The following is a 24,719-nucleotide window of genomic DNA, read 5'->3' as shown; positions in this document are numbered from 1 at the left end:
ACACAATTGTCCAAAGTTCATAGAGATGTACCCAAAAAGCTTTGTGGTTATATTTGGTGTTAAAGATGTGTCCTCCAAATTTTGAGTTCATGATTCTAAATATTTATGCATTCAACACACTTCAGTTTTTAATTCAAGTTTTGCTTACATTTACTGTAACATGTATCACCCTCAGAAGTCTTTAATTTTAGCATTCAGGTTTTTAATATATAAAGCTTAAAAATGCACCTTTTTCACAGGTTTCACAAAATGAGACACTGTAACAAGGTTCTGAATACATTGTCAAGATGCTAACTGGAAAAAAAAGAACTAATGTAAAACAAAAGCTATTATTGATGCTTCTGCATTCTAGAAATATACTGTCCACAGGTTTTCAGGAAATTGTTGCCAAACATTGCAGAAATCAGCCGTGAAGGTTTCAGACAGGAAGTAGTTGAACAATGTTATTTTTAAGTGTTTGTTATTAGGAGTGATAATGAATATATTTCTAGTGTATAAAAATAGTTGAAAGCCTCTGTGGTTATGTTTTGTCCTGGAAGTTTTAAGTATGCAGCACATGTCAGAGCCAGAAATCACTTCATGAACTGATGAAGTCATTTATCTGCAGTGCAGTTTCAACACCTACTAGATGATTGATCTTTAAATCTTACTCGCGTGCCACACATTGTTATATTCCTGTATGGGTTATTTATTCTTAGCACTGTTTAATGAAACAGTAACAGCATTTCCACTGCATTCTGCTTTTGAAGATTTTTATGCTTGAGCAGTGAAGCAGGGATGACTGTGGACTGTATTCACACAATTTTATAAGGAGCAACAGAAGCACTGATACTGTATTTATTTGTTTTGCTTCATTTGGGATCACAATAAGGATGCCTGGAGGTTAGCACCACTCTCTCCCAGCTTTTGGTTCCTGAGTTCAATTCCAATTTCAGGCACCTTCTGTAAGAAATATGTATGTTCTTGCCATATTGTGCTCCAGTTTCCTTCCATAGTCCAAAGACATATCGTCTCTAAATTCCCACCCAAAAGACAATGTTTGAGGGCATGCATGTGTGAATCAATGTGTGTTTGTTAATGTGTGTGTGAGTTAAAATGGTTGTATGTGGCCTCTCTGAAATGTAGTTTTACCCTGAACCCTGTGCCTGCCTGTGACACTTTGTACAGTTAAGGATTGCAGTTTGTATTATAAACATACTTGAAACCCCTACATTTCATTTAATGCATTTAAGGTGATGCCGTGTTCTAGGACACTGCAGTTCATCTACAGAAATCAACAAACAGAATATCAACAGAGCTGTAAGCTAAAGAGGAATAATTTAATAACCACTCCTACACAGAAGTCAGACATGGAGTCCTGACGAGGTCAAACATCAATGATTGAAAATATTGCCCTAATAAACACATTTACCTAAATGTTCTCCTGATCACTGAGTCATGAATGAGGATCAGTAAAAACAAAAACAAGTCCTTGTATTAACACACAGAACACATTTGTGTCATCTAGAATTGATGACTGAATCTCTCTGGGGTATCTAAATCCACACTGAATAAATTCTGAATTCGGCAGCTAGAATTCTGACCAGGTCGCACGCAAGCGATTACTTTGGGTATGTCTTGCAGTTCCTGCACTGGCTTCCTATGAGGTTTTGTGTCGCCTTCTTAATGCTCACGAATCTTAATGCTCACCTTTAAGGCTCTACATGGCTTTGCTCTACATTGCTCAGTACTTTTCTGCCGTATTATCGGTCTACTCCCCACCTCGCAACCTTTGTTCATCTGCCTCTGGCCTTCTATCTATCCCCAAAGCCAGTTTACATTCTATGGTTAACAGGGCTTTCTCTTGTTCCCCCCCAATGCTCCGGATTTCTGTCCCTCAAGGATATCAATTCAATTCCCTGAGTGGGTTTAATTCTACATGCAAATCCTTTTTTTCCAGAAATTATTTTATTTAATTTGCGTCTGTGTCATTTTCTAATGACCTAGTATCTCTTGCTGCACCTCTAACTGCCTGTGTTTCTTATATCCTTAAAATTTGTAATTTGCTATCCTTCCAACTGTTTTTTTTAAACACCTACTGTAGAGCGCTTTGAGATCCTACTTTAAAGGCCCTATGAAAACGTTTATTATAAGCTGTCATCACAAATGCCCTTGTTTTTCTTGCCATACTTCAGCTTTATATCGTCACCGAATAAAATATGTTAAGATTAAAACACTGCTTGGTACAGGTTGCAGCGGAAAAATAAGTATCAAGGAGCAAGCCAGTTTGGTTACCTCCAGTGACATTTAGATTTTTCTTTTTAAACCCACAGGTTATCTCTACAGATTTCAGACCATTTGACTCATCTGAAATAGAGAAACAGGGGTGAGCCCTGGCAGGTGAGATGTTTTTTCACATTCAGAATTTTTCCCTAGTGTTTTGTTATTTACTCACACCTTGTAATCACTGCACTCATTATATAACCAGCTAAAGAATAAAACAAACATATAAATAAAAGGCTAAAATAGCTTTTTCAGAGGAAGACATTGACCACAGCTATCCTAAACTTGTGAAACAGAAGAGAACTTAAAGAAACCATCACATGGCACTGTGATCTAAGTTGTTTCAATGAAAACAAAATAATTAAAATTAAATTCATTTTAATAATTTAACTGAAAGATTACCATCCATGAGCTGATTTAAAACTTCTGATATTTTAGAGATTATATTAATTTGTTAATAGCTTTATTTTCAGAAGAGAACTAGCTTTGTTTGTTGTACACTGTTTATGGCACTGCAAGTCATACAGTAAATATTCCGGTACGAAAGTTCAGTTTGAGGTGCTTGAAATCTATTTCCTGTGGTTTATTTCAAACATGTATCAAAAAACGGTGTAACTGTATAAACCTGCAAGCTGCAGATCTGGGAATGATGCCATCGTAATTGAGCTGACAACAGTTACACCAGTTTTATTGCAACTCCCACTGGTACCTGAGCTGCAGCTGTGCCCAATAACTTGGTGAAACTTTATAATGTGCCAACCTAGACTCACACAATAGAGACTTTTTATTCAAACATGCAGAGTTTACATTGAAGCTGGTGAATTCATTAATGTTGTCTTCACTTTGACATTAATATGTATTCTGTGTATATTTATATACAGTATATCCTTTCTAGCAAACTATAACAAATGAATGTGTCTACAGAAAGAAATTAAAAGATTTTTCGTTGTTGTTGTTGTAGGAGCATCATTGTTTTAGAGTTACAGTGTATCTATACAAATAGACTGAAAAAAAATGTGTGTATTATTTTGGATTTCACATATTCCTTACATAACTTTCATGACAACTGTGAACATCACGAAATCAGATCACATTTCTGAGTCCGCTTCTCATGGTCAATTCTTATCAATTCTGACACTGAATTTCTTCTATTTTCTAACAGGTTCATGACATGTAATCATTAATAGTGGTCTGATCTTTTTCATCAAACACAAGGAACCTCTGTGATTTACATTACAATTCTTATTTGAAATCAAATATACTTTTTTAAAAATAAGATGAAAAGAATATTATTTTATGCTTAGCTTAGTAAATTCCAAATTATTACTGGAGAAAATACATACCTTAACACATCCTCTATTCTGAACCCTTTACTCCTCGCAAGATTAGTGAGAAACTTCCTTCTGCTTGATCCCATTTTCCTTTCCACCAAAAATATTGCCACCTCACTAAATTTCACTTCATATTTACATGAGTTGCGGGACTCTGGAAGTTTTTGTCTTTTCTTTATTGGTGGAAAAATGGGAATGTGAAGCATTTTCGTCAGGAAATGTTAAACTGCAAACTGTTTCTTGTGTTGTGTCCTTTTATTTTGTCTTTGTTGTTCTTACAATTTATTTTTCTTACAGCTAAGAGAACGCCCACTGTGATGTCATTTTCCTTTGTCTTTTATTTTTCTTTTATATTTACAGGCAGTTGAATTAAACTGGCAAGAGTGCCAAACAGGAAGAATATATTATACAAGCCAAGAGTCTCTGATAAATAATGATCTTGCCATCTACTGTTATTTTCAAGAGCAACCCATTTAAAAATCAGAATTCAGTGGAAGAATAGAACGTTGGTTGTACAGGTCACTAGACATTCAAAAGAGAACCTGTAGGCTTTCACATTAAATAAAACAAATTCACCTATCCTGTCTTGAGCTCAACATCCAAATGACAATCCCACAAAAAAAACATGGCATCAGTTTAAGAATCTGTATGTACTTATATATGGAAGCACATTGCTGCCATCAAAGACAGAAAATGAACATGTATCTTGTACTGTAATTCTGAGAAAATTATATCCCATTGTACTTTATTATGTAAAAATTATCTTGTCATTTAGAGATAGTAAATTATCTCATTATAACAAAATACAAATGGTCATTTGTGTGTATAAACAACATATTACATTGTGCAATGACAGCAATTACAAGCTCAGCTGGCACTTTGAGTGTAGTGCTCATAACAATGTCCAATACTGCAGAATGTGCAGGTACAGTACTTACTCTCCATTGGGTTTAGTCATTATGAAAGGTTACAATTTTTAGCTTATGTGAACGAAATCATATTAAGCATGAGGAAACTCAGATGTACCCTTAAACAAGAAAGACTGTACCATGCAAGCAATTCCACTGCTCAAAACAGAAAGTCAGCTAATGATAATGCAGGTATTGTATGGTTGTGCTATCACGTGATTACCACATAAAGTACACAATAATGTACTATCTTGTAATTACGTGATAATTTACTACTGTATATCATAATAATGGCATAGTGTACTATCTTGTAATAATGAGATCATTTTCCCATAATTACAACATACAGTATACTGTACATTATTTTTTTAATGGCATCAATGTGCTTCCATATATATATGACTGTGTAGACTACAAAATTTGCAAAAAGGCTAGTATACACCAGATTTGTACATACTGTGCATCTTTTCATTACTGTAATTCAATCTTCTGTTGTTCAAATTAACAAAGCACATTTTGGTAACAAACAACAAGGCAACAAACACAATATTGCAGTAACCAGATCCTTGTCCATTTTAAGACAGATCATCACTACACTTTTCCAGCAGCCAATCCTGATATTCTGACAAATTGGTTTTGTTTGGATTAGCTAAGTGAATTCTGTAATTATTCTGTAACACACATTTCTGGTGGTATAATATTGTGCACGCTCAAAATAAGAAGTCAAGGCCAAGTCATGAAGATCATTACTTATTGAACAAGTTATTGTCAGCAAAGTAAAAAAAATAATGTCATGGGACACTTATAAACATAGTTAATACTGAAGTGACCATTAATGAAACGGTTAATAACCATACAATTAATCAATTATTGTATTCATGTTCTTTTCATATATTAAGGGTAAATACATGAATACGGAGCTATATACTGTACGTCACGTCATGTAATTTGCTTTATACCATAGAGGGTCGCTGGAAACCGGAGCCTATCCAGCAAGCAACTGTCACGATTGGCATCCCTCCTCTTAAGGGCGCTCCGACCCTTTCGTATTTTAGTTGATTATGTGAACCTGCCTCGTGTTTTGTTTCACTATTTAAGCCAGGCGCTCTCGCTATTCCTGGCTCAGCATCAGCGTTGGGAGATGGCTGCCTGGAAGCCCGCCTACCAGCGGTTTCAGGGGAGACCCGACAGCATAGGCTTCATCACGGTGTCCTGATCATCTGAGTGTGGGGCTCGGAGCACCTGGCCTCGTTATCCTGGTTTTATTCCCTGTCTCTGTTCCGGATTTTAGCTCCTATCTCTCTTTTTCTGTTTTTATTTTTTAAATTTACTACGTAGGATACAATGTGGTTTCACTTCTCAAAGAAAGGCACTCAAATAAGTCATTTCTCTGTCATCTTATGTTAGTTTAGCATTTCTACGAAACAAGTACATTTCCAGTAATATAATTTTAATATACACCCTCATACATACAACCACATGCTAGCCAGAGGTAAGGGTTTGAAATTAAGGTATATCGAATTCAGAAGTTATTAATGGAACTCCGGGCCTAGTTTAGTTCCACTTAAGTAACATACTGTGTGGTTTTGACAGGTGACCAACCAGGGTTTGCACTAATCTTAAGAGACATGTTGCAAGCAAACATCTTATAAGCAAAAGTATATCCATATTCATTACAAGACCAAATTTATTCATTGCATATTTAGTACGGCTGTTACAGAAGTCTGGCATTTGCTTAACATTTGTTTGACAAAAATTGTGAATATGAACCAAAGGGCACAAGTGAAAACTATGTGAAATTGCATTTAAAACTTCTTGACCTAAAATGTTTTGCGAGTGACACCGAGTGCCATTCAGTCATGTTGTTGTTATAGCTATTAATTACCAAATGGGCTAGATGGAGTGAATAGGCTCCTCTCATTCTTAAGTATGTGCATAATTTATCATTTAAACTAAAGCAGAACTAAAAACATTACTGCACAACAAACATGGTGCTTAATCATTTTCTGCATGTTGTTGTTGAACTGAAACTGAAAAGGGTCTACGGATCATATATCTAAGTATAACCATTGTTATGTATAACTTGTCAAAGTACTTTAAAGTCAGCATACAACATTATGTTTTATGATATATTCAGCACAGAATTAACTGAGTCTGGTTATGTTTTCATGCAAATCAGGTAAATAAAAATATGTTTATCCTTGAAATGATGTGCATGCTTTAAATCATATCAGCTTTATTTCAGGGATTTTTTAAATATACAGTTTATAAACAGTACTGAACACTTCAATCAAATAGCATTGCAATATAAGGTTTGGCATTCATTTTAACTGCATAATGTCAGACTCAAATATTTATAGAAGAGTTTCCAGCATTATTGAAAACTACGTGCTGAAAAACACTGTTATGTACCCCCAGTGCATACAAAAATTTCCTGAGTAGTAATAATAGGGCTGTTTAATAAAACACTTTGCACTGAGCAAAGGGGTGTATACAGAGGGATGTATACAAATTGCACTTTATGGTGCTTCATTTGACAACTTTAGTTTGACAAATTATTTTATGGTTCTTTCATAAAACTAAGTGTTTTTATATGTCAGTGGAAATTGAAAACAATATTTCTTACAGACAAAATGTATAAAACTTTAATAACCCTGGACTATGATCTTCTACATCTCACCATATCCTGCAAATTTCAAAAAGAAAAGTATTTCATTGTAAAGAGAGAGGCGGTCCTTTACAAAGACAGTTACCAAACCAGGCTGGGCCTCAAGAAACTTCCTTGTTGAGGTCACTATTAAACAGCTCAATAAACAAGAAACTAGAAGAAGTGCTTTCAACACTTACCATTGCACATTTCACGTGCATTGCCTCATACAAATGGCTTTAAACCTGCCCACAAAAGAGCAGGTTGAATCCTGGCGCCCACATCAATTAGTAGACTTCCTATCAAAGGTAAGTGAGTCCTTATACTGTTTGTCATAGTTTAATGTATGTAGCATATTTTATTTCTGTTGTTCATGTTTTTGCACACTGTGATTTCCATTATTGTTGCATCAGATAAAAATATTTTTGTCTTTTTCCTGTTTTTGTTCTTTAACCTCCTCTTCTAGAACTTCAGTGACATTATTATTTACAACCAAAGAATCAATACCAGCCTACAATAATAGCCTACACCATATGTTTCCAAATCATCTGTCTTCATCTAATATCTTTGAGACATTGGTTTTTAAACACACACTCGTCATTCTCAAAGATTTTGTTTTTCAGAAGTCAAACCCCCAGATATTAATTTTGAAACTGGATTCTGCACACTTCAGCCAGGCAATGCAAGGTTGCACATCACTTTCTCTTTATTTTACCCTTTCCTATACAGAATGGAATGAGAGAATGCTCGCTGACAGTGGAAAAAATGAAGATAGATGGACATTGGTTTTTGGTAGGTTTCAGACTTTTTTTCTGAAATATGGCTTTCTACAAAGGCTAAATATTAAAAGAAACAATATTTTCAAAATGAAACTTCTGGCTCCCAAACAGTATATCTGTCAGGTACAACATAAAAAGGAAATCTGTGGCAAAATGTTCAAATTTAAATTCATAATTTCATATTTTAGTCATATTTTGTGTTAATGTTTGTCTTCACAAGCAGTTTTCAGATATGCAGATTTATAAAACTACAACTAAATGTGGTTTATGTGGGTAAATAAGTCTCATTAAGGATTAAATTAACTCTTTACTAAATAGCATTTTGTGAGTTTCTGTTACATTTGCTAAATGGGAAAAATTATCATTATGTAATGCTAAACTAAATGCTAAACTAAAGTTTTAAATACTCTGAAAAAAGAAAGATCATATTCTGCCGTCTGAATTTAGCAGAAGGTAATTATGTTTAGAATCTAGTTGTGGATTATACGGTATTACTCTAACCACATGCTATATGATATGTAGGGCAGTATCACCGTGCTAGGGTGTAAGAGTAACACTATTGTATTGCGGATGGACCTACTTTTGGAAATGTGTGCCATGAATCTTGCTTCTGATTTTACTACATTAACTTAAATAAGTGGAAACTGGAGCTAGCTGCATGATTTCTTCCAAAGAATAATTTTAATGGGCAGAATTCCAGGCTTGAATAATTTTACAAGAGAAGGAATGAAGCAGGCTGTCAGGAAGCTGTCATAGATGTGGAGTTTCTCAAATTAAATGGAAACACTGTGATAAATCTTCCCACATTTTTTAAATAAACCTAACATCACAGAATGCAGTATATCAATTTGATTAGATTGAACTAAAGTATTTTGATATAAATGGGACTTTCTATTGCCTAAAAAACAGATATAGCAGCAGCACACTGTGAAAACATGATGTGAAATCTGTTACTTGCTTAACCATTCTGAAGACGGAAGGCTGTTTGTGAAATGAAAGACATATGTCTCAGCTTTCTCAACTTTAGTTTAGCTTTCTTTCACATCACGGCTGGCTCTCAAAGTGCTATGTTTGCTCAGAAGGAAAACTGAGAGTACGATTTTTTTTTGACGTTTTGATTAGTGGAATTAGGATCCACTAATTAGGATCAAAATTTATAGGACAAATTCACCATGTTACCTGTCTCCTACAATAACCACACCTGAGTTGCCAGCCTGCTTAATTGGTTGACACGTCTTCATGGTTGGAATTTCATGGCTATGATCTTGAATAAAAGTGTCATTGTAGCACACTTCTTTGATTAGTTTTTGGCTTGTTTCCAGTGAAAAGGTGTGAAATAATTTACCCAAAACCAAAATCAAGAGCATTCATATTCTGTGTTAGGATAAGTCATTGTAGAATGTTGAAAAAAAAAAACCCTATCGGGTAATAAATATTGTTTTGCACAAAAATACTTTGTCCGTTTGGGGGTTCCCATAACCCACCTGTCTATTCAAAACAAGTCATAGCGATAAAATTTCAAACAGTTGATCTCATTTTTTTTTCAAGATGTTACCTTGGTATTGTTTAACAATCCAAACTAAGACCACGCTGGATTTAAAAAAAAAAAAACATTGTGTGTAATAAATCTTTAAAGAATCTGCCTAACATCTCCAGTAAGAGTTGACCTGTGTTATTCAAAATCAATACAGTTATTTGATATTACAGTCATTAAAAGCTGCATATAGCCATTATGTGTCTGCATAAGCTAGGTTCATCTTAATCACTGTGCATGCTGAAGAAGAATGTTTTCAGCATTTTACCATTTCATCTCCCCATCTCCAAATCTGCATATCATGTATATGCCTGGTGTGTTTAAAAGAAAAAGAGAACTGTCATGGTTTGTGAGGCATTTGTCTGTGGATGCACAAGGAAGATGGTGCTAATTGTGTCTCTTACTATGTTCATTTAATATTGAATTTTACCACAAGAAGCAATTACGCTGTTCAGCTTTGTCACATGCTACAATGTCTCACAGCACTGTACCCTCATCCTTGAAATCAAAAAACATCTTGATTACAAAAATTACTTATTTGGAGGTTATCCCACGTTGCACAAATGTAGCTGCAAAGGTGTTGAAAATGAGCACAAAATTGTCTTTAACAAGCACCACTCTACCCTGGGCATATAAAAGCAGTAGACTGGGTTGTTATGGCAGTTGCAGCTTTCACTCTAATGATTTCTGATCTTATGTAATGGTGTAGCTAAACACTGATACAGTATGTGAGGTGTCTGGAAACTTTTATTCAAACAGATTCAAACTTAGGAATCTAAATTCTAGTCAGGAATGAAGCCCAGTGCTGGAACATCTCAGAGTTTTATTTGTATTACAGTATCTCTTCTTATATAGCCTAAAGTTCTATTGCTGCATTAAGTTTAAATATGTTTGTCACTGTCACCTGTTATTTTAGGGGAGAGGTCACTGAGCAATTTCTGTCAGTTTAACAGAAGCTGGAATGAAACACTCATTCAAAGTTTACATTCAAAACCATATATAAACACAAAACATATAGGGTTACTAACCATATACCATATGCCCAGGACTGTGGTTCTGTCAAACAAAATTAGACGTAATGAAGGAAAAGTTCTATCTGCTGGTCCATCTAAGATAAACTATTTTTTTAAAGACACATCTTTAACCTGTTTTGAATTTGAAAGTATAATAATGATGATAAAATAATGCTGATTAAAACCTTTAGTGTGAAAGCACTGAACAACTACAAAAGGACTACCAGGAGTATATGTGGGCTTGCATACATGTTAGCAAGTCTCAAAATGAACACGTACAAAAAGTAAAATACTCCTGGTATAAAATAATCATAAGTTTCAGATCTGTGAGCTAGCTTCTCATTTTTTTATGCTCATACAGCAGAGGTACTAGTAATGTTTACAAACTGGGAGGAAAAATATCAGCCTGCATAACATCTCTCAAAAAAAACCCAGTCAATAATAATCAGGTTTTGTGAGATATTTGTGAACAGTTATTTGTATTTATATTAAAATAAAGACAGTTATGATGTAATCTTGTTCTGATATTTTTAGCTAAAACCTTTGTTACTGCAAACCCTCTTCCTTATATCATAAACTGAAATGTATTGGTGATTTTCAGCTTTCCATAACTTTTTTTTAGCTACAATAAAATGAAGCCAAAATAGGTTAACTGGAAAGTACGTACTAGAAATCACAGTCAAAGGCAGTGAGTCAGAAAACTGAAGATGGCAGCTGTTTAGAGGAGTCTCTCAAGCTTTATCCTAGTACTGAGGCTCTGCAGTTCTGCAGGGTGAGAGCTTTTTCACTTTTATGATAAAGCATGTTTGCTGTGGGTACAGCTGTCATAACTGCAAAAATGTACTGTAATGATTTTTTAAAGATAACTGCGCGGCATTGACTGTGGGGTTTTCCCCTGGACAGCATCAGAAAGGAACTCATTGCACGTGAGAGGAAATGGGAAATGCAATAAATAATTTCAGTGCTTTTTTTAACTAAGATGGCACAAAATTTAAAAACAGCAATGTAATTACAGAAAGTTATGAACGATGGACTACTTTTTTATCTAAAAACAGCCGCAGGGCAAGGGCTGTTATGTTTTATCTTTGCTTGGAAAGAACTAGGCATAAATAATTCAGCTTCCCCGCAGCATCCACAGATATGCTGAGCGGTTATATTTTATTCAGTGTCAAAAGGCTAAGTCTGAATTTTAGCTATAAATATCGGGTTGCTGTTTTTTTTTAAGTAGGATAGTACTGTCTTTAAAGTACATTTACTTCCTTGCAAAAAGTCCTTGCAAAAAAACGACAACTCAGGTGGGCAAAAAGGTGTTCCAAAGGGCTGTCTGTCCCAAACTTAATGTACAGTAGATATGCATAGTCTATAGACTTAGCTCCAGGAATGAAAAAAGTCACCTCTCTGGGGAGGAGCATGGTGAGTAATGGGTCTAAGTGTTTTGGCTTCAACACACCACGATTTTGCAGTGTAGAAGCCTACTGTATGTTCTGTACCATTTTGTTCTCTCTTTACCAGAGACAAAAAAAATACATCAACAGTTTATGCAGTGTGCTAAATAAAGTGCCAGTTGACAACCATTTGTGTTCTGTCTTGATTTACTTTTATGCCAAGCAAAACCAAAACAGGTTGAACAGACAGTAACTGACTTCAGTTAGAAGGAATACTATACTAATTAAAAATTGTGGATTGCGAAATAGGGCAGTACTGTATAGTACAGTACAGGGCATAAGTGTATCCAGTTAGGAATATTTTTTAGCTTCTCTTGCATGTCAAAGTCGCAAAACTGAAAACCATTAATCTGTCAATAACTTCAAAAAACATCAGACAGCAAAGTTCCCTAGCTCATATTCATTGACATTATGATCGATGTATTTGTTCTAAGATTTCAAAGCGTCAAATGTAATTGGATCAAGGCAAAACACCCATAAATTAATTTATATTAAACTAAACATAACTAAATGCCTCTTTTAAGCAATTCCATCCATCCATTTTCCATCCACTTAATCCAGTAGAGGGTTGTGGGGGGATGCACCCTGGACAGGACACCAGTCCATTGCAGGACACACACAAACACAAACATCCCTAGTGCCAGTTGTCCCAGAAGCCCATTAACCTACCAGTATGTTTTTGGACTGTGGGAGGAAACCCAGAGCTCCTTGAGGAAACCCACAAAAACCTGGGGAGAATATATAAACTCCACACAGAGAGTGCTGGGGACCTAAGTTGAATTCCTGACGTTGGGTGTTATTTGCATGGAAAGTGTGCAGCCCTGTAGTGAGTGAGTGCAGATTTGTGTCTGTGTCTGCTCTGCAATGGACTGGCATCCCATCTGGTTTGTATCCTGCCTTGCACCCGCTGCTTGCCAGGATAGGTTCTGACTCCCACTCGACCCCCATAGAATCCATTTTATAACCATTAAAAAAAGGTTATAAAAGGGATGGATGGGCATACTGTACAGTATGTCATCAGCCCAGAAGATTACTCAGTGAACATGCTGCTCTGGGAACCCCTATTCTTGATGAAGATGACGATGATGATGATGATGATGATAATAACAATAGTAGTAGTAGCTAGAATTGAATCTGGGGCCCCAGCATTATAAAGCATCTAAACCACCACACCACCATGCCAATTGTGGGCATTCCAAATTGAAAATAAAAAATGTATGTTCTAATCTGTATCTAGGTTTTATTATTTGGAATTAAACAATAAAATCGTCTCATTAATTTAAAGATGTTACAGTACCTACAGTATACTCTGAGGTACAGGAGAATTGTGGAGAGTCACAATACAGCAGGAGCTGTGCTGCATTCTTAAATGCCAAAAACATGTTTCAACCACAGAAGCAGATGATTTGCTCAATTAAGCAGTTTAAAAATGAATCGAAAGTAAAAGTACCGAAACCTGTAGCTTTGATGAAGCAGAGTGGTCATTCCTCACCAATTAACTTGCAAAATTGATTAAAGCTCACAAGCCTTCAGTAACTGATGATTTTATAGCTAATGTATAAGACCTTCTAGACTGGTCCTCACCAGGGCCAGGGTTGTCTGCCTCTGGTGTGTACTGTACATGCAAGGTCCTGCTAAATTAAAGCCATATATCAAAAAGACAGATTGTTTCGTGGCAATCTTGGCCAAGATTAAAAATACGGTACAAGAGATCCAGGTCTAGTTATGATTACAAATTACAGTAATGGGGATCTCTGGCAAGAATGTTCCCGTGTGGACTTCACTTTTGTTCTGAGGAGATGTGTGAAATGAAGCTTGCCATCTGAAGCTTTATAACTCATGCTTCAAAAACAAAAAAGGTACAAACAAATGAAACTCCATTATACAATACAATACTTTAAATCGGATGCAACAGTATGAAATAAACCTTTTGCAGTCACAGTTTGGTGATGGAAAATGAAACAAAAAGTCAGAAACAGTATGGTAAGACAATATCACGATGTAATTTAAGAAATCCTTTAAGAATTCTGTGGTTTGATTGCTTTTACTAGTATTGCAAAGTTTTTTTTTAATTCTAACAGAACACATTATCCTTGATGAGCTGACAAGGTTTTAATACAAGAGCAACTGAATTAGATCTACATTCTCATGCCAAGTTTCAGAGTGCTACAGAAAATTAGACCTATACATACATAAACATGCATTATTTAAGGTTAATTTTTTACCCTATGTTTTTGAACTATTGAGGATCTTATTGTAACGCTTACGGCCGACAAGCACTGTGTAAGAGCCGGCGTACCAGAGCGGGTGACGTCACCGCCCTTCCCTGTGATAGCAGGACCACAGCTACTGGGCTCTTGAGAGATCTCTCTTTAGCTCACGGGGCTAGGTCGCTGCAGAGAGACGAGGAAGTCCCGGGTTCGAGCCACCTATACTTTGGGCCGACCAGATGCGGCAAGGGCGCCCGCTTGAGCCCCCGTTGCGTTACATTGGTGTCAGAAGCGGGGCGGGATAGCCCTTCGCCGGGGACGGCGATTTAAGCGGGGGAGAGTGTAACGCTTACGGCCGACAAGCACTGTGTAAGAGCCGGCGTACCAGAGCGGGTGACGTCACCGCCCTTCCCTGTGATAGCAGGACCACAGCTACTGGGCTGTGGAGAGATCTCTCTTTAGCTCACGGGGCTAGGTCGCTGCAGAGAGACGCGGAAGTCCCGGGTTCGAGCCACCTATACTTTGGGCCGACCAGATGCGGCAAGGGCGCCCGCCTGAGCCCCAGTTGCGTTACATTATTAAATGATTTTAGAACTTTCTAGAATTTAGAATGAAATAATCTTCATGTCCAAATTTCAATTTTATCATTTACTTTATCTTTGTTAAATATTATTTCAAATACTTGGTAGAGCTATACAGAATACTGATATTTATGACTCTGTGTTTCAAGCACAGCTATTCCGTAGTGGATTATAATAAATTTTATTGAAAGAACACGTTTTGGGAAGATATTCTAAGGAAGTAATAGTGAGTTCTGGTCTACACAGAACACTGTGAAAACACTGCAAGAAAGTTTCACAAGACAAGGAAAATGAAACCGAAATACAAAGGCAATGAAAATGAAATGTTTACTACTCACTTTATAATGGAATGGTTAAAAAATTTAAAATACAGAATCCCCACAGCACAAGTCAAATCTATTTAAATTTTATACAACTCTCTCCACGGTAGTGCATCTTGGAGCACTGTACAGCAATAAAACATGCAGAGGAACCAAAAAATCAACATTGATTAAATACACCTTCAAAAAAAGGTGTCAGCATAGACTTAAAAGAATTTGTTTTTTAAGTCTGCCTAATGTCTTGCAGAATGTACGTCCGGTAATGGGAACATAACAGCAAGATCGTTTTGCTCGAGCTGTGTTCAGGTGATTTTTTTTGGTAGAACCAGAGAGCATAGTGATTTACTAGCAGAAAGAAACACTGACAGAACACTGTAAAGCTCAACTTGTAGTTGCATCCTCTGCATTAAAACCAGTCATCTTATACCTGTTGAGGAGGAAAGTCTTGGATAGGAATGACATGTCACTGAAAGCAGCTTGTTTAACAGTGGGTTGGGCTTCAAAATGTCTTTCTCCTGCAGTAAATAATCGATTAATTCCTCATCTGTAAAATACCCACCACAGAAATATTTCAAGGTCAGATGGGAGATTATGGAGTGCTCAAGTCAATGAGGGGGGCTTCTCCTTTGTGTGACAATATAAACATTAAACGAAATGTTTAAAGGAATTCAGCAGATAACAAACAATACCATAGAAAAATCATGACTTCAAAAAAGGTAGTTGGGTACTAAGACAACTACTAAGTGGGAATTATTAATGATTTTGTTAAACATTATTTAGAGACAATTATTCATACTGTGTGATTTCTCACACTGAAAATGCTGAAATGCAAAATCATTTCTTTTCTTTTTGCTTTCGGCATCACGCACAAACACGCACGCACACAATTAGATTTAAGCTATTTTTCGAAGTGTGTAAAGCTCAACAGATTCTATTATTAGCTCATAAATAAACTGCTGACTGCTTACAATATTTAGGTTGTTATTAATTTTACGAACTGACGGTTAAATAACCCTTTGGATCCAAAGAATGTCTACAAATAATGCACAATTCCCCGCTTCTTATACAAAATAATTGTCAGAACTTGAAATGTTTTACTTCAATGCTATTTGGAAAAGGCAACAATAATTGTCACTAATGCTGGTAACTTAATGAGAGGCTATTTCAGTGCCTTTTGGGTTAAAAAAAACTCGGTCGATAAAGGAGCAAAGTGAAAAATTAAAAATTGATTTTAAGATTCGTGGGTTAGAGCTCCACGTGGTGGCTTGTTTGTGGTCTTACACTCGAAGCCAATGCTGGACAGTGTCAACACAGAAATGGTGGATTTTAACTTAAGACATTTAAGAACGTAAAACAGGTTACAAAGGAGCAGAGGCAATTCGACTCTGGCGCGATTGGTAAATCATACATTAATATTGCAGGGAAATAACGTATTTATTTTTGGAGTATTTCACTTTCTCGAGATCGATTTATATCAGATTACGAGTGATAATAAGATATATTAAAATCAGCCCCTTTGCTAAAATATGCAAGAACGATCACATAAATCAGTTTTTTTTTCTAGGAAGAAATGCTGAGTTATATTAGATTCGAGAAATGCCTAATGCGACTAGTAAATTAGACATTAAAGTGCTGGAGAAAGTTTATGTTTTGCTAAGTGGTCCTAAAACAGATTGCTTAATATGTGTAATTCATGGCAACGAACAGAAGGTGGAGCTTTTGAAAAACAATAAATGATTTTAGAAGAGCTACTCGCTCAGGTCGGGTAGAAAACGCGTTTTCCCCTAACATTAGCCATTCCAAAACGTTTTATACAGTTTGTTTCATCTTGGAGGTTTTGTTATATAAATTCATCTTTATAATGACGGTGTATGTGGCATTAAAACAGCTATTATTAGATGCCATTCACTGAAAGTTCAATGGGCGGAAGAAGGAATTCCGATTTACGCACACAAGTAGCATGAAGCTAGTTACATAAAGCGACGCGATTGATCGTAAAGCCTGAATTGAAGATTGAGAACGATACGAACAAAATGCAACTTGCACACAGAAGGAGCTCCAATCCAGAACAGAGCATGCAACTGTGAGGTTGTAGCAACACTAATCACGCCACCAGGCCACCAAAATGATAACACATAAGCTGAATCTATTGTATTTTTTATATAAAATAAAAGAAGGTGCTTTATTTAAGACCTTTGGATAATCTGAATAATGTTCTGTGTTTTATGTTTTGTTTAAGACATCACCGCTTTTCAACCTGGCTTCAATTACTCTGGGCCTATTAGCTGTCTGCAAAATGTTTCATTTTATTATGTCGTACTTAATAATAGAAAATGGGATCACAACGCAAAAAAAATCAGTAATTAGGAAACTTAGAAGAGGGACTCGCCCTATAACTCGCGGTCCCTCCACCTTGATAACATCTTAAGAATCACTCTGGAGTCTGTGATCTAACAGTCGTTTGTGAATGTGTCCTTTTTTCTTCTTTTATAGAACCTATCAGACAGTGACCTCAACAAATTTAATTTCATACTCCAGCCGTGAGTATATTCTTTTTAAATGCCATTAAAATCAAAACTGCAAAATAATCAGTTGGAACACTGTTTTAAGGTTATGTCCTGTGTTATTATTGTTTTATTCAGTTATGCAGTAAGTGTTTTACAGCTGTGTTATGCAGTTTGAAGTTTCAGTTTGTAGATAGGCTTACAGTAAGTGAAGGAACAAGTAATAGGTTTATTCCACGCTGAAAAAAAGAAGAAAGAAAACACAACGTTTCGTCCGTGGAGCCTTCTTCAGGTGTGAGAAAGACAAGGCCTTATAAACCTTAGCGTTTTGATTGATGCGCAATTACGCACCAACTGGAACATAAGTATACATAAGTTCACAATGCAAGTAATACTGCTCATGCGAACCACCTGCATATAACCATAGGAAGCAGAAGAGCACAGAGACAAACTCAAAGTAGTCTCCAATTATCCAGCCTGTAAGGACTGGGATTAAAGTTTGTTTTATTTCTGAAATCCTTTTTTAATGTCCAGTTTTCATTCAGGCAAGGGTCAACTACGTATGCAATACTGCTGACAGTTGGAAACATCCTCTTCTGTACTCAACAGCTTTTTAAAAACAGCACCCATGATATTCAAACCAAATGTTTTACACAGAAGACTGACTTTTCACAGCTTTCACTTTATTTTTTGAGGATTTTTGAATATGGCACCATTAGACAGGCAATACACTGGGATGGGGAGTGCTCTTCACAAGTCAATAGCTTTTTCACCACAACACTCACGATGCTGTAACCATGTGTCTTACACACTAGGTAGGCCCTCTGACCGATCACAGCCTTGCTTTGATTTGTGAATCTTTTCTTTCGGATATCTGGATATTTTTTTCAGATACCTGGATATGTACATTTTGCAAACCCTGGTCTGGTGAGGGTATGGTATGCACACTATCACTGTGGTAGCTTTTGCAAGCAGGAAATGTAAAGATAGACTTGAAAGAAACAAAGGATGATATAGTTCAGTGGAAGGCCTGTAAGTTTATCTGCAGGCAGTATTGGTTCTGTAAACTAGGGGAAAGGAATCAAACAGCAATCCAAGTGTTTATCGATAATCCGCATCTTTTTTGAATTGTTGTATTCCTTATTATAGCGTGCATAACCATCACAAAGATGGAAGTGAGATGCATCAGAGTTGACGATAAGATGTGTATGCATTCAATCAAAATTCAGTGTTCTATCCAGCAATATTTAAACAAAGGTGGAAGACCATGTCTTCAGGGATGATGTTAAAGACCATGTCATTTAGCATGTTGGAGTCACGAATGTTTGGATTGATCAAAACAAAAAAGCATTGTGAAAGTACTCCAAAATGTGTTTAATTCGTACAGACAGAACATAATTTCTTGCTGTAAAAAACTGTCCATAGCCATAATTTGTTTGCTATAGATGTGTTCCCAAAAATGTGAGAGTATCTACTTTACGCTTAGTTTAAACGTCTGAGTGAACTAGGTTTGAAACAGAGAGCAAGGGGCAGTTCTTTAGCCAAAGGGTTTGGGCCTGTGGGTCATCTTCAACAACTGTACAACTGTGTTTTTAATAATTATATTTAGGCTTCTTTAAGAAAACAGCAGGATTAGGTCCTCATATTAATTTATTTTTAACTACAACATAAACTAGATTGAGTGAATGGCCTCCTGTTGTTTGTAACCCCTCTTATGGTTTTAAAATCCAAGCACTATTGATGAGTAAACAGCCACCCCATGCTGCACAGCATAGCATAATAGCTACTGTATGTTTGAAAATCAAGAAGACAGGAAAGAAAAGTATATCTTTTCTCAAGCTACTGCAACTCCCCTCAGAAAGAAACCTACTGTAAGTACCAGTTTCAATATTCCAAAAAGCAGTGTGTCTTGGATAAGTTTTAACTCTCAGAACCAATGTTAAACTGAAATGAAACACAGGAAACCCAGAAATTACTGGAATCCACTTATTAACTATTGCTGGATAAACAAAGCCGAAGTCCTTATCATTGGGCCAAAAAATGTTTGTCATAACATGTCACAGTCCCTTTTTAATGTGGCTGATCACACTGTTGACATCACAGTAACAGTGAAAATATTGTTATTTGGTGAAATGTTTCACCCTGACCTTAATGTTAATTTTCATTGAAAGCTAGAGTTTCTTTTCCCCATCTTAGAAACATACAGTAGCTAATTAAGAATGTCCACTACATATTTAGAAAGCTAAAAAATCTAGCTGTTCTAATGTTCTGACTAGAACACAGAAACACAATCACATAATTCAAGTCCTGTCTTCACTGCAATGGCTTCCCATATGATACCACATTTTTACCTACTGTACATACAAAGATAGCTTAGCCTCCTCAGTGATCCTTTGCTTCCGTAAGCATCAATAAGACTGTTCCGGTCGCAAGATCCTGTCTATCTCAAAAACCGTCAAATCAAAAGAAAAGTGCAAGTGGTATAGATTTCAGTCACACAGCCCTTAAACTGTGGAATGACTTACCGAACCTTGTTAAGGATGTCCAATCTGCATCAGCTTCTTGTCATGGACGTCCAAAGGGACTAACCGTGGGGAGCAGGAGAGCAGAAAAAGATGCTGAGCGAGGACAGAGTGCAAGACCCGGAAATATATAGCCCAAGGGAAGGACAGCAGAGCGGAAACTAGGGACAGGACAGAGAAGGAGTGACACTTCTTTATCGAAGCTGAAGACAGATTTCTTAAGTCTTTCTTATCCTGACTAACCAAAACCTCTACTGCTGGCGAACAGCCGCCAAAACCAAGGGTTATCAAGTGTGGAGGCATATTACCACATTACAGTCATATTTGCTGTGTCTTACCATTTTTAACCCCCTTCCTGCCTCTCTTATGTCATCACGGTGCCTTTAGTTTGCATCAAGCTCCATCCCCCATGACAAGGACTGCTCAAACCAGTGGATAGGACACATCTGCTCTCACATAAAATCTGAAATAGAATTCACGCTGCCTCACCATGCATGGCTGTGCATTTGAACTGTTTCTAACAACTGCTTGTCATACACAGCCAAGACCTGAAGGGGAGATCAACCTTCAGACCTTGGAAGCCCAGATATTGATTTTTCTCCTTTGGAGTTTTTTTTTTTGTTTTTCTCTCCCTCATGCCCAATGGTCACACAGTCACATCATCAGTACTGCACACCACTCTATATACATACACTTTCCCCATGACGCTCTATGTTTAAAGGTTATCTGTGATACAATTTGCATTATTAATAAAAATATATACATTTACAAATGAAATGAATGGAATATTGCATTTTAAAACTTCACAAATCAAAGCAATGCTGTGAAAGGTCAGAGGGCCTGCCTAGTGTGTAAAACCCTTGGTTACAGCATCGTGAGTGTGGTTGTGCAAAAGCTATTGACTCATGAAGAGCATCCCCCATCCCAGTGTATTGCCTGTCAAATAGTGCCATATACAAAAAAAATCATGAAACAATAAAGAAAAGATTCACAAATCAAAGCAAGATTGTTTCCTACTGTCAGCAGCATTGCATATGAAGCTGACCCTTACCTGAATGAAAACTGGACATTTAAAAATAGGGTTTTAGAAATAAAACAAACTTTAATCCCATTCCTTACAGGCTGGATAATTGGAGACTACTTAGAGTTTATCTCTGTGCTCTTCTGCTTCCTATGGTCATATGCAGGTGGTTCGCATGAACACCTATTGAGCAGTATTTCTCGCATTGTGAATTTATGTAGATTTATGTTCCAGTTGGTGCGTAATTGTCAATCAAAAAGCGACAGTTTGAAGGCTTTGAAAACATTCACAAATCACCTTATGCACATTGCAGGTGTTTTCATAACTCGTAGGAGGTTTCGTGAAAACGCCATTGATGTTCCGAAACGAATATCGAACTTCGAGCTGGCTTTACCGCGGTAATTTGTTTACTGACAGTTTCATTGCGTAACTGGGGGGGGCTATGCAGTATGTTATATAACAGTAACTGTATATGGCATTGCAGTAAAAACTGACATCTGAAATAAATGTTCCAGTGGACTTCAATGGTCCACATGAATATGGAAGTAGTGTGGAGTGAAAAAACAGTTCAGTGTGGCGAAGATTACGCTGCAAAACGGTACAGGAAGTGTGCCAATCCTTGGCAAATGTAAACAGACTTTATCCTCTGGTTAAAATAAGGCTAGGTCACTGGCCCGTAGCATGTTACAAAACAGTTATTGGAACTAGCCTTAAATTCCCCATGGACGAGAAAGGCCACTAAATGTAATTTTTGCTCCTTCTTCTTCTTCTTTAAAGTAGTACTCTCCACGTAAATGTGTCTCGGTTTATTGAGATTGATAAAAATCCCACAGAGAGCAATATTTCAATCTCGGTTTCCTGGTGTTTAATATTTAACCTGTGGAATAAGGAAGTTGAAGGTACATTATTTAACCAGTAGCAACAATAAGTAGAACACATAATTCCAGTACAGACCTTCGCTGAGTCATAGGTCTTCTTCACAACTCGCTACTTGCTTTTTCTGTCATTTGTTTTATCCAGTTGTTTTCTTTTCCGGAAAGGTGTTGGTTACATTTTTTTTAAAGATCTAGTCCACAAAATATGAAATGACTTGTCAGCTTCCTCTTTCAATTAACAACCCACCTGAAATTTTGTTCTTGGGCATATGGGCATTGTTGTCCCGGAGAAACATCCATTGAAATAGACGTCAACAACGGTTATTAATTTTCGGGAAATGGACAAAATGAGGTATGTAAAAGGGTACAGAATGATCTTTGGTGATTTTTCTATCATACGTGCTGCATAAAAAACAATAATAGTTCTATGTTCAGTGTTCTGAAAAAAATATTATATAATTGTATTTATATTTGTCACATGAAAACTAATATTGTATAAAAACATTTTATTTTGTGCCTCTGATAAATGTAGATTATTTGCTTTTAAAGGAAAATAAAGTATTTTAGTCTTAGATTTTATTCTGAGCAAAGTACTAGACCATTCTAAGAGATTGGAGATAGAGTAGCAGTGATTTTGAAGACTATTTTAAATATGCAGTTTATTGATCTAGATTGTCATTTCCAAACAACATTATGAAAGCATCTGTTAAAAAATTAAGACAAACATTTTAATAAAACCTGTCTTGTTTTATTTATAGTTTATTGACTAGATTTTGCCATTTTACCTACTACCTACAAATACTGTTATCAGTTAGAAGCACGGTCCACATGCGAAAGCACCAGTAACATACTAAATAAGGAGATGGAAACATTAAAGAAAAAAACAGTCAATCGTATATTTGTGGAGGTAAAGTACGATACTTTAAAATATATCACAAGGGATTAAGACATTAAACATACACACACTTAAAAATATACATAGGGATTGATTTTCTTCATATACATAAGTGCATAAGGTTTGCTTGAGGTTAACAATTAAAGCTACGGGAGTATCAGAATACAGCAATCTGCAGTAATACTTTTACATTACTCTCCTGTAATTCATATGGCACTATCAAAGTCCTAAATCGTTCATGAAGCAGAAGTTCAGTATTTTCATTCAACTTGCACTTCCTCTTTGAATTCATTTGTTTTTGTCATTGTTTTGTCAGGGTCTACAAAAAGGAATAAGAAAATCTAAAAAAAACGATCCAACTTAACTTTAAAAAATCAGATTATAGTTTATAGATAATATAGATTTTGAATGGATTTGCAATACATCTTCATCAATGTTCCATACCTTAATATACAATGGTTTCTTATACAGCATCCATAAGGGTTATCTTATAGCCCATGCTAAAATACACATTAAAGTATATAATGCACAATTATAATGCACAATAAAGTTGTGGTGTCTTCAGCAGTCACTCACAGTGTTTACCAAATAAGATGAAACACTTGGGTCAATTAAGATGTTAAAAATAAGCACGAGCATTTGAATTAATGTGCTATATTACATTATATATACAGCTAAATCAGTTCAAATGTAATGTAAGTCTAACTCTCAAATTTAAGAAATATAAATAAATAGGAAAATGTGGGTCATTTTTAGTACAGCGATGATTAAGAGAAACCTCGGAGAGTTATGTTTACTGGCACTGTCCACTCATTATGTTGCAACTTATGAGCTAATGTCCCTAAAGGATGTGGCTTTCTCTTTCCATTTGAATTTTGCTTTCTGAACTGTTTTTTTCTGCACCTGGTTGTCGCAGTTAGAACAAAATAGTTACTGAACTCAGTGAAGCAGTCAGCTGCATCTGCTGTAACCTTCAAAATTAAAAATAGAATATCTATATCTGTATTTATGTCTGAAATTTATGGATTCTATTTCATACCATGTTTCATAACTTAATATCAAACATGTTTGTATTTTTGTATCTGTTAAACTAAAAATGACATAATGTATGCTAAATTAGAATTACACCCATTTGACAAGAACAGTGTCAAAACATAACTTACTGTATATTAACTTTTACTTACTGTATATTTGCACTGTATGCATAGATTTGAATGGCGTTCAATTACATTAATATTTTTTCACATAGTGGGCAGTCTTTCACTTTTAACCTTTGCTACACAGTAGTCTGACCACCAGCTTTTAATCACAGTGCCTATCACAACCAAGAGTCATGTCAGGTGTTTCAGAGGATGAATAAAGGGATTACACAAAAATGACATGCCTTTCACAAGTAGAAAAACACAAAGAAAAATACACTCAAAGGACCACAGACACACACGTTCATGCACAAGCAAACATAAGCCTGTGTTCTACAAGCCAGATCTGAAATGATCTTCATTTCCATAAGAATATGAAACACCTCCCACTCAACTGAAAAGTTCCATCTCCTACTACTCTCTTATGGCCTGCAGGGAGTTAGAAAATGAAAACGTTGCTCTCACCATGGAGTGACACCTTCAAAAATATTTTTTTCCACTCTTTTATGTAGTCAAATAGATTACCATTTGTTACGCCTAGAAAGTATTCCATGATGCCAGCAATAGCAAATTAAAACTTTTAACATCTGAAGCTAATACTATTGGCCCTATTTGGTGTGCACAGAAAGACACAAAAGTTGTAATATGCAACTGTGGAGCTGTATTGTTCATGAACAAACATATATCATCAAACACTGCCATCTTGCTGAACTGCAAAAAAGCCAAGTTTATC

General features: G+C 36.1%; 2 protein-coding genes across 7 annotated transcripts in view; one reads left to right on the top strand and one right to left on the bottom strand.

Annotated features, from left to right (window-relative positions):
- dntt (deoxynucleotidyltransferase, terminal) overlaps nucleotides 1–20,553 on the bottom strand; it is an 88,429-nt gene extending 67,876 nt beyond the window's left edge. Inside the window, exon 1 of one of the 2 annotated variants that reach the window (XM_015346708.2) lies at nucleotides 20,395–20,553. The gene's annotated coding sequence lies outside the window, so the exon portion shown is untranslated. Of the gene's footprint in view, nucleotides 1–20,059; nucleotides 20,247–20,394 lie in introns of those variants that run through there. The other variant, XM_069188970.1, reaches the window with a different exon arrangement.
- blnk (B cell linker) overlaps nucleotides 7,362–24,719 on the top strand; it is a 42,982-nt gene continuing 25,624 nt past the window's right edge. For 2 of the 5 annotated variants that reach the window (XM_015346703.2, XM_015346701.2), the window contains exons 1-3: nucleotides 7,363–7,456; nucleotides 7,878–7,940; nucleotides 17,524–17,570. In XM_015346703.2, the coding sequence (XP_015202189.1) occupies nucleotides 7,382–7,456; nucleotides 7,878–7,940; nucleotides 17,524–17,570 (185 nt within the window). In that variant the 5' untranslated portion in view covers nucleotides 7,363–7,381. Of the gene's footprint in view, nucleotides 7,457–7,877; nucleotides 7,941–17,523; nucleotides 17,571–22,011; nucleotides 22,305–24,719 lie in introns of those variants that run through there. The other 3 variants (XM_015346707.2, XM_015346705.2, XM_015346702.2) reach the window with 2 other exon arrangements.

Source organism: Lepisosteus oculatus, chromosome 4, assembly GCF_040954835.1.
Source record: "Lepisosteus oculatus isolate fLepOcu1 chromosome 4, fLepOcu1.hap2, whole genome shotgun sequence".
Taxonomy (NCBI): domain Eukaryota; kingdom Metazoa; phylum Chordata; class Actinopteri; order Semionotiformes; family Lepisosteidae; genus Lepisosteus; species Lepisosteus oculatus.
Note: the sequence above shows the minus strand (reverse complement) of the source record. Positions and strands in the feature narration are given on the sequence as shown.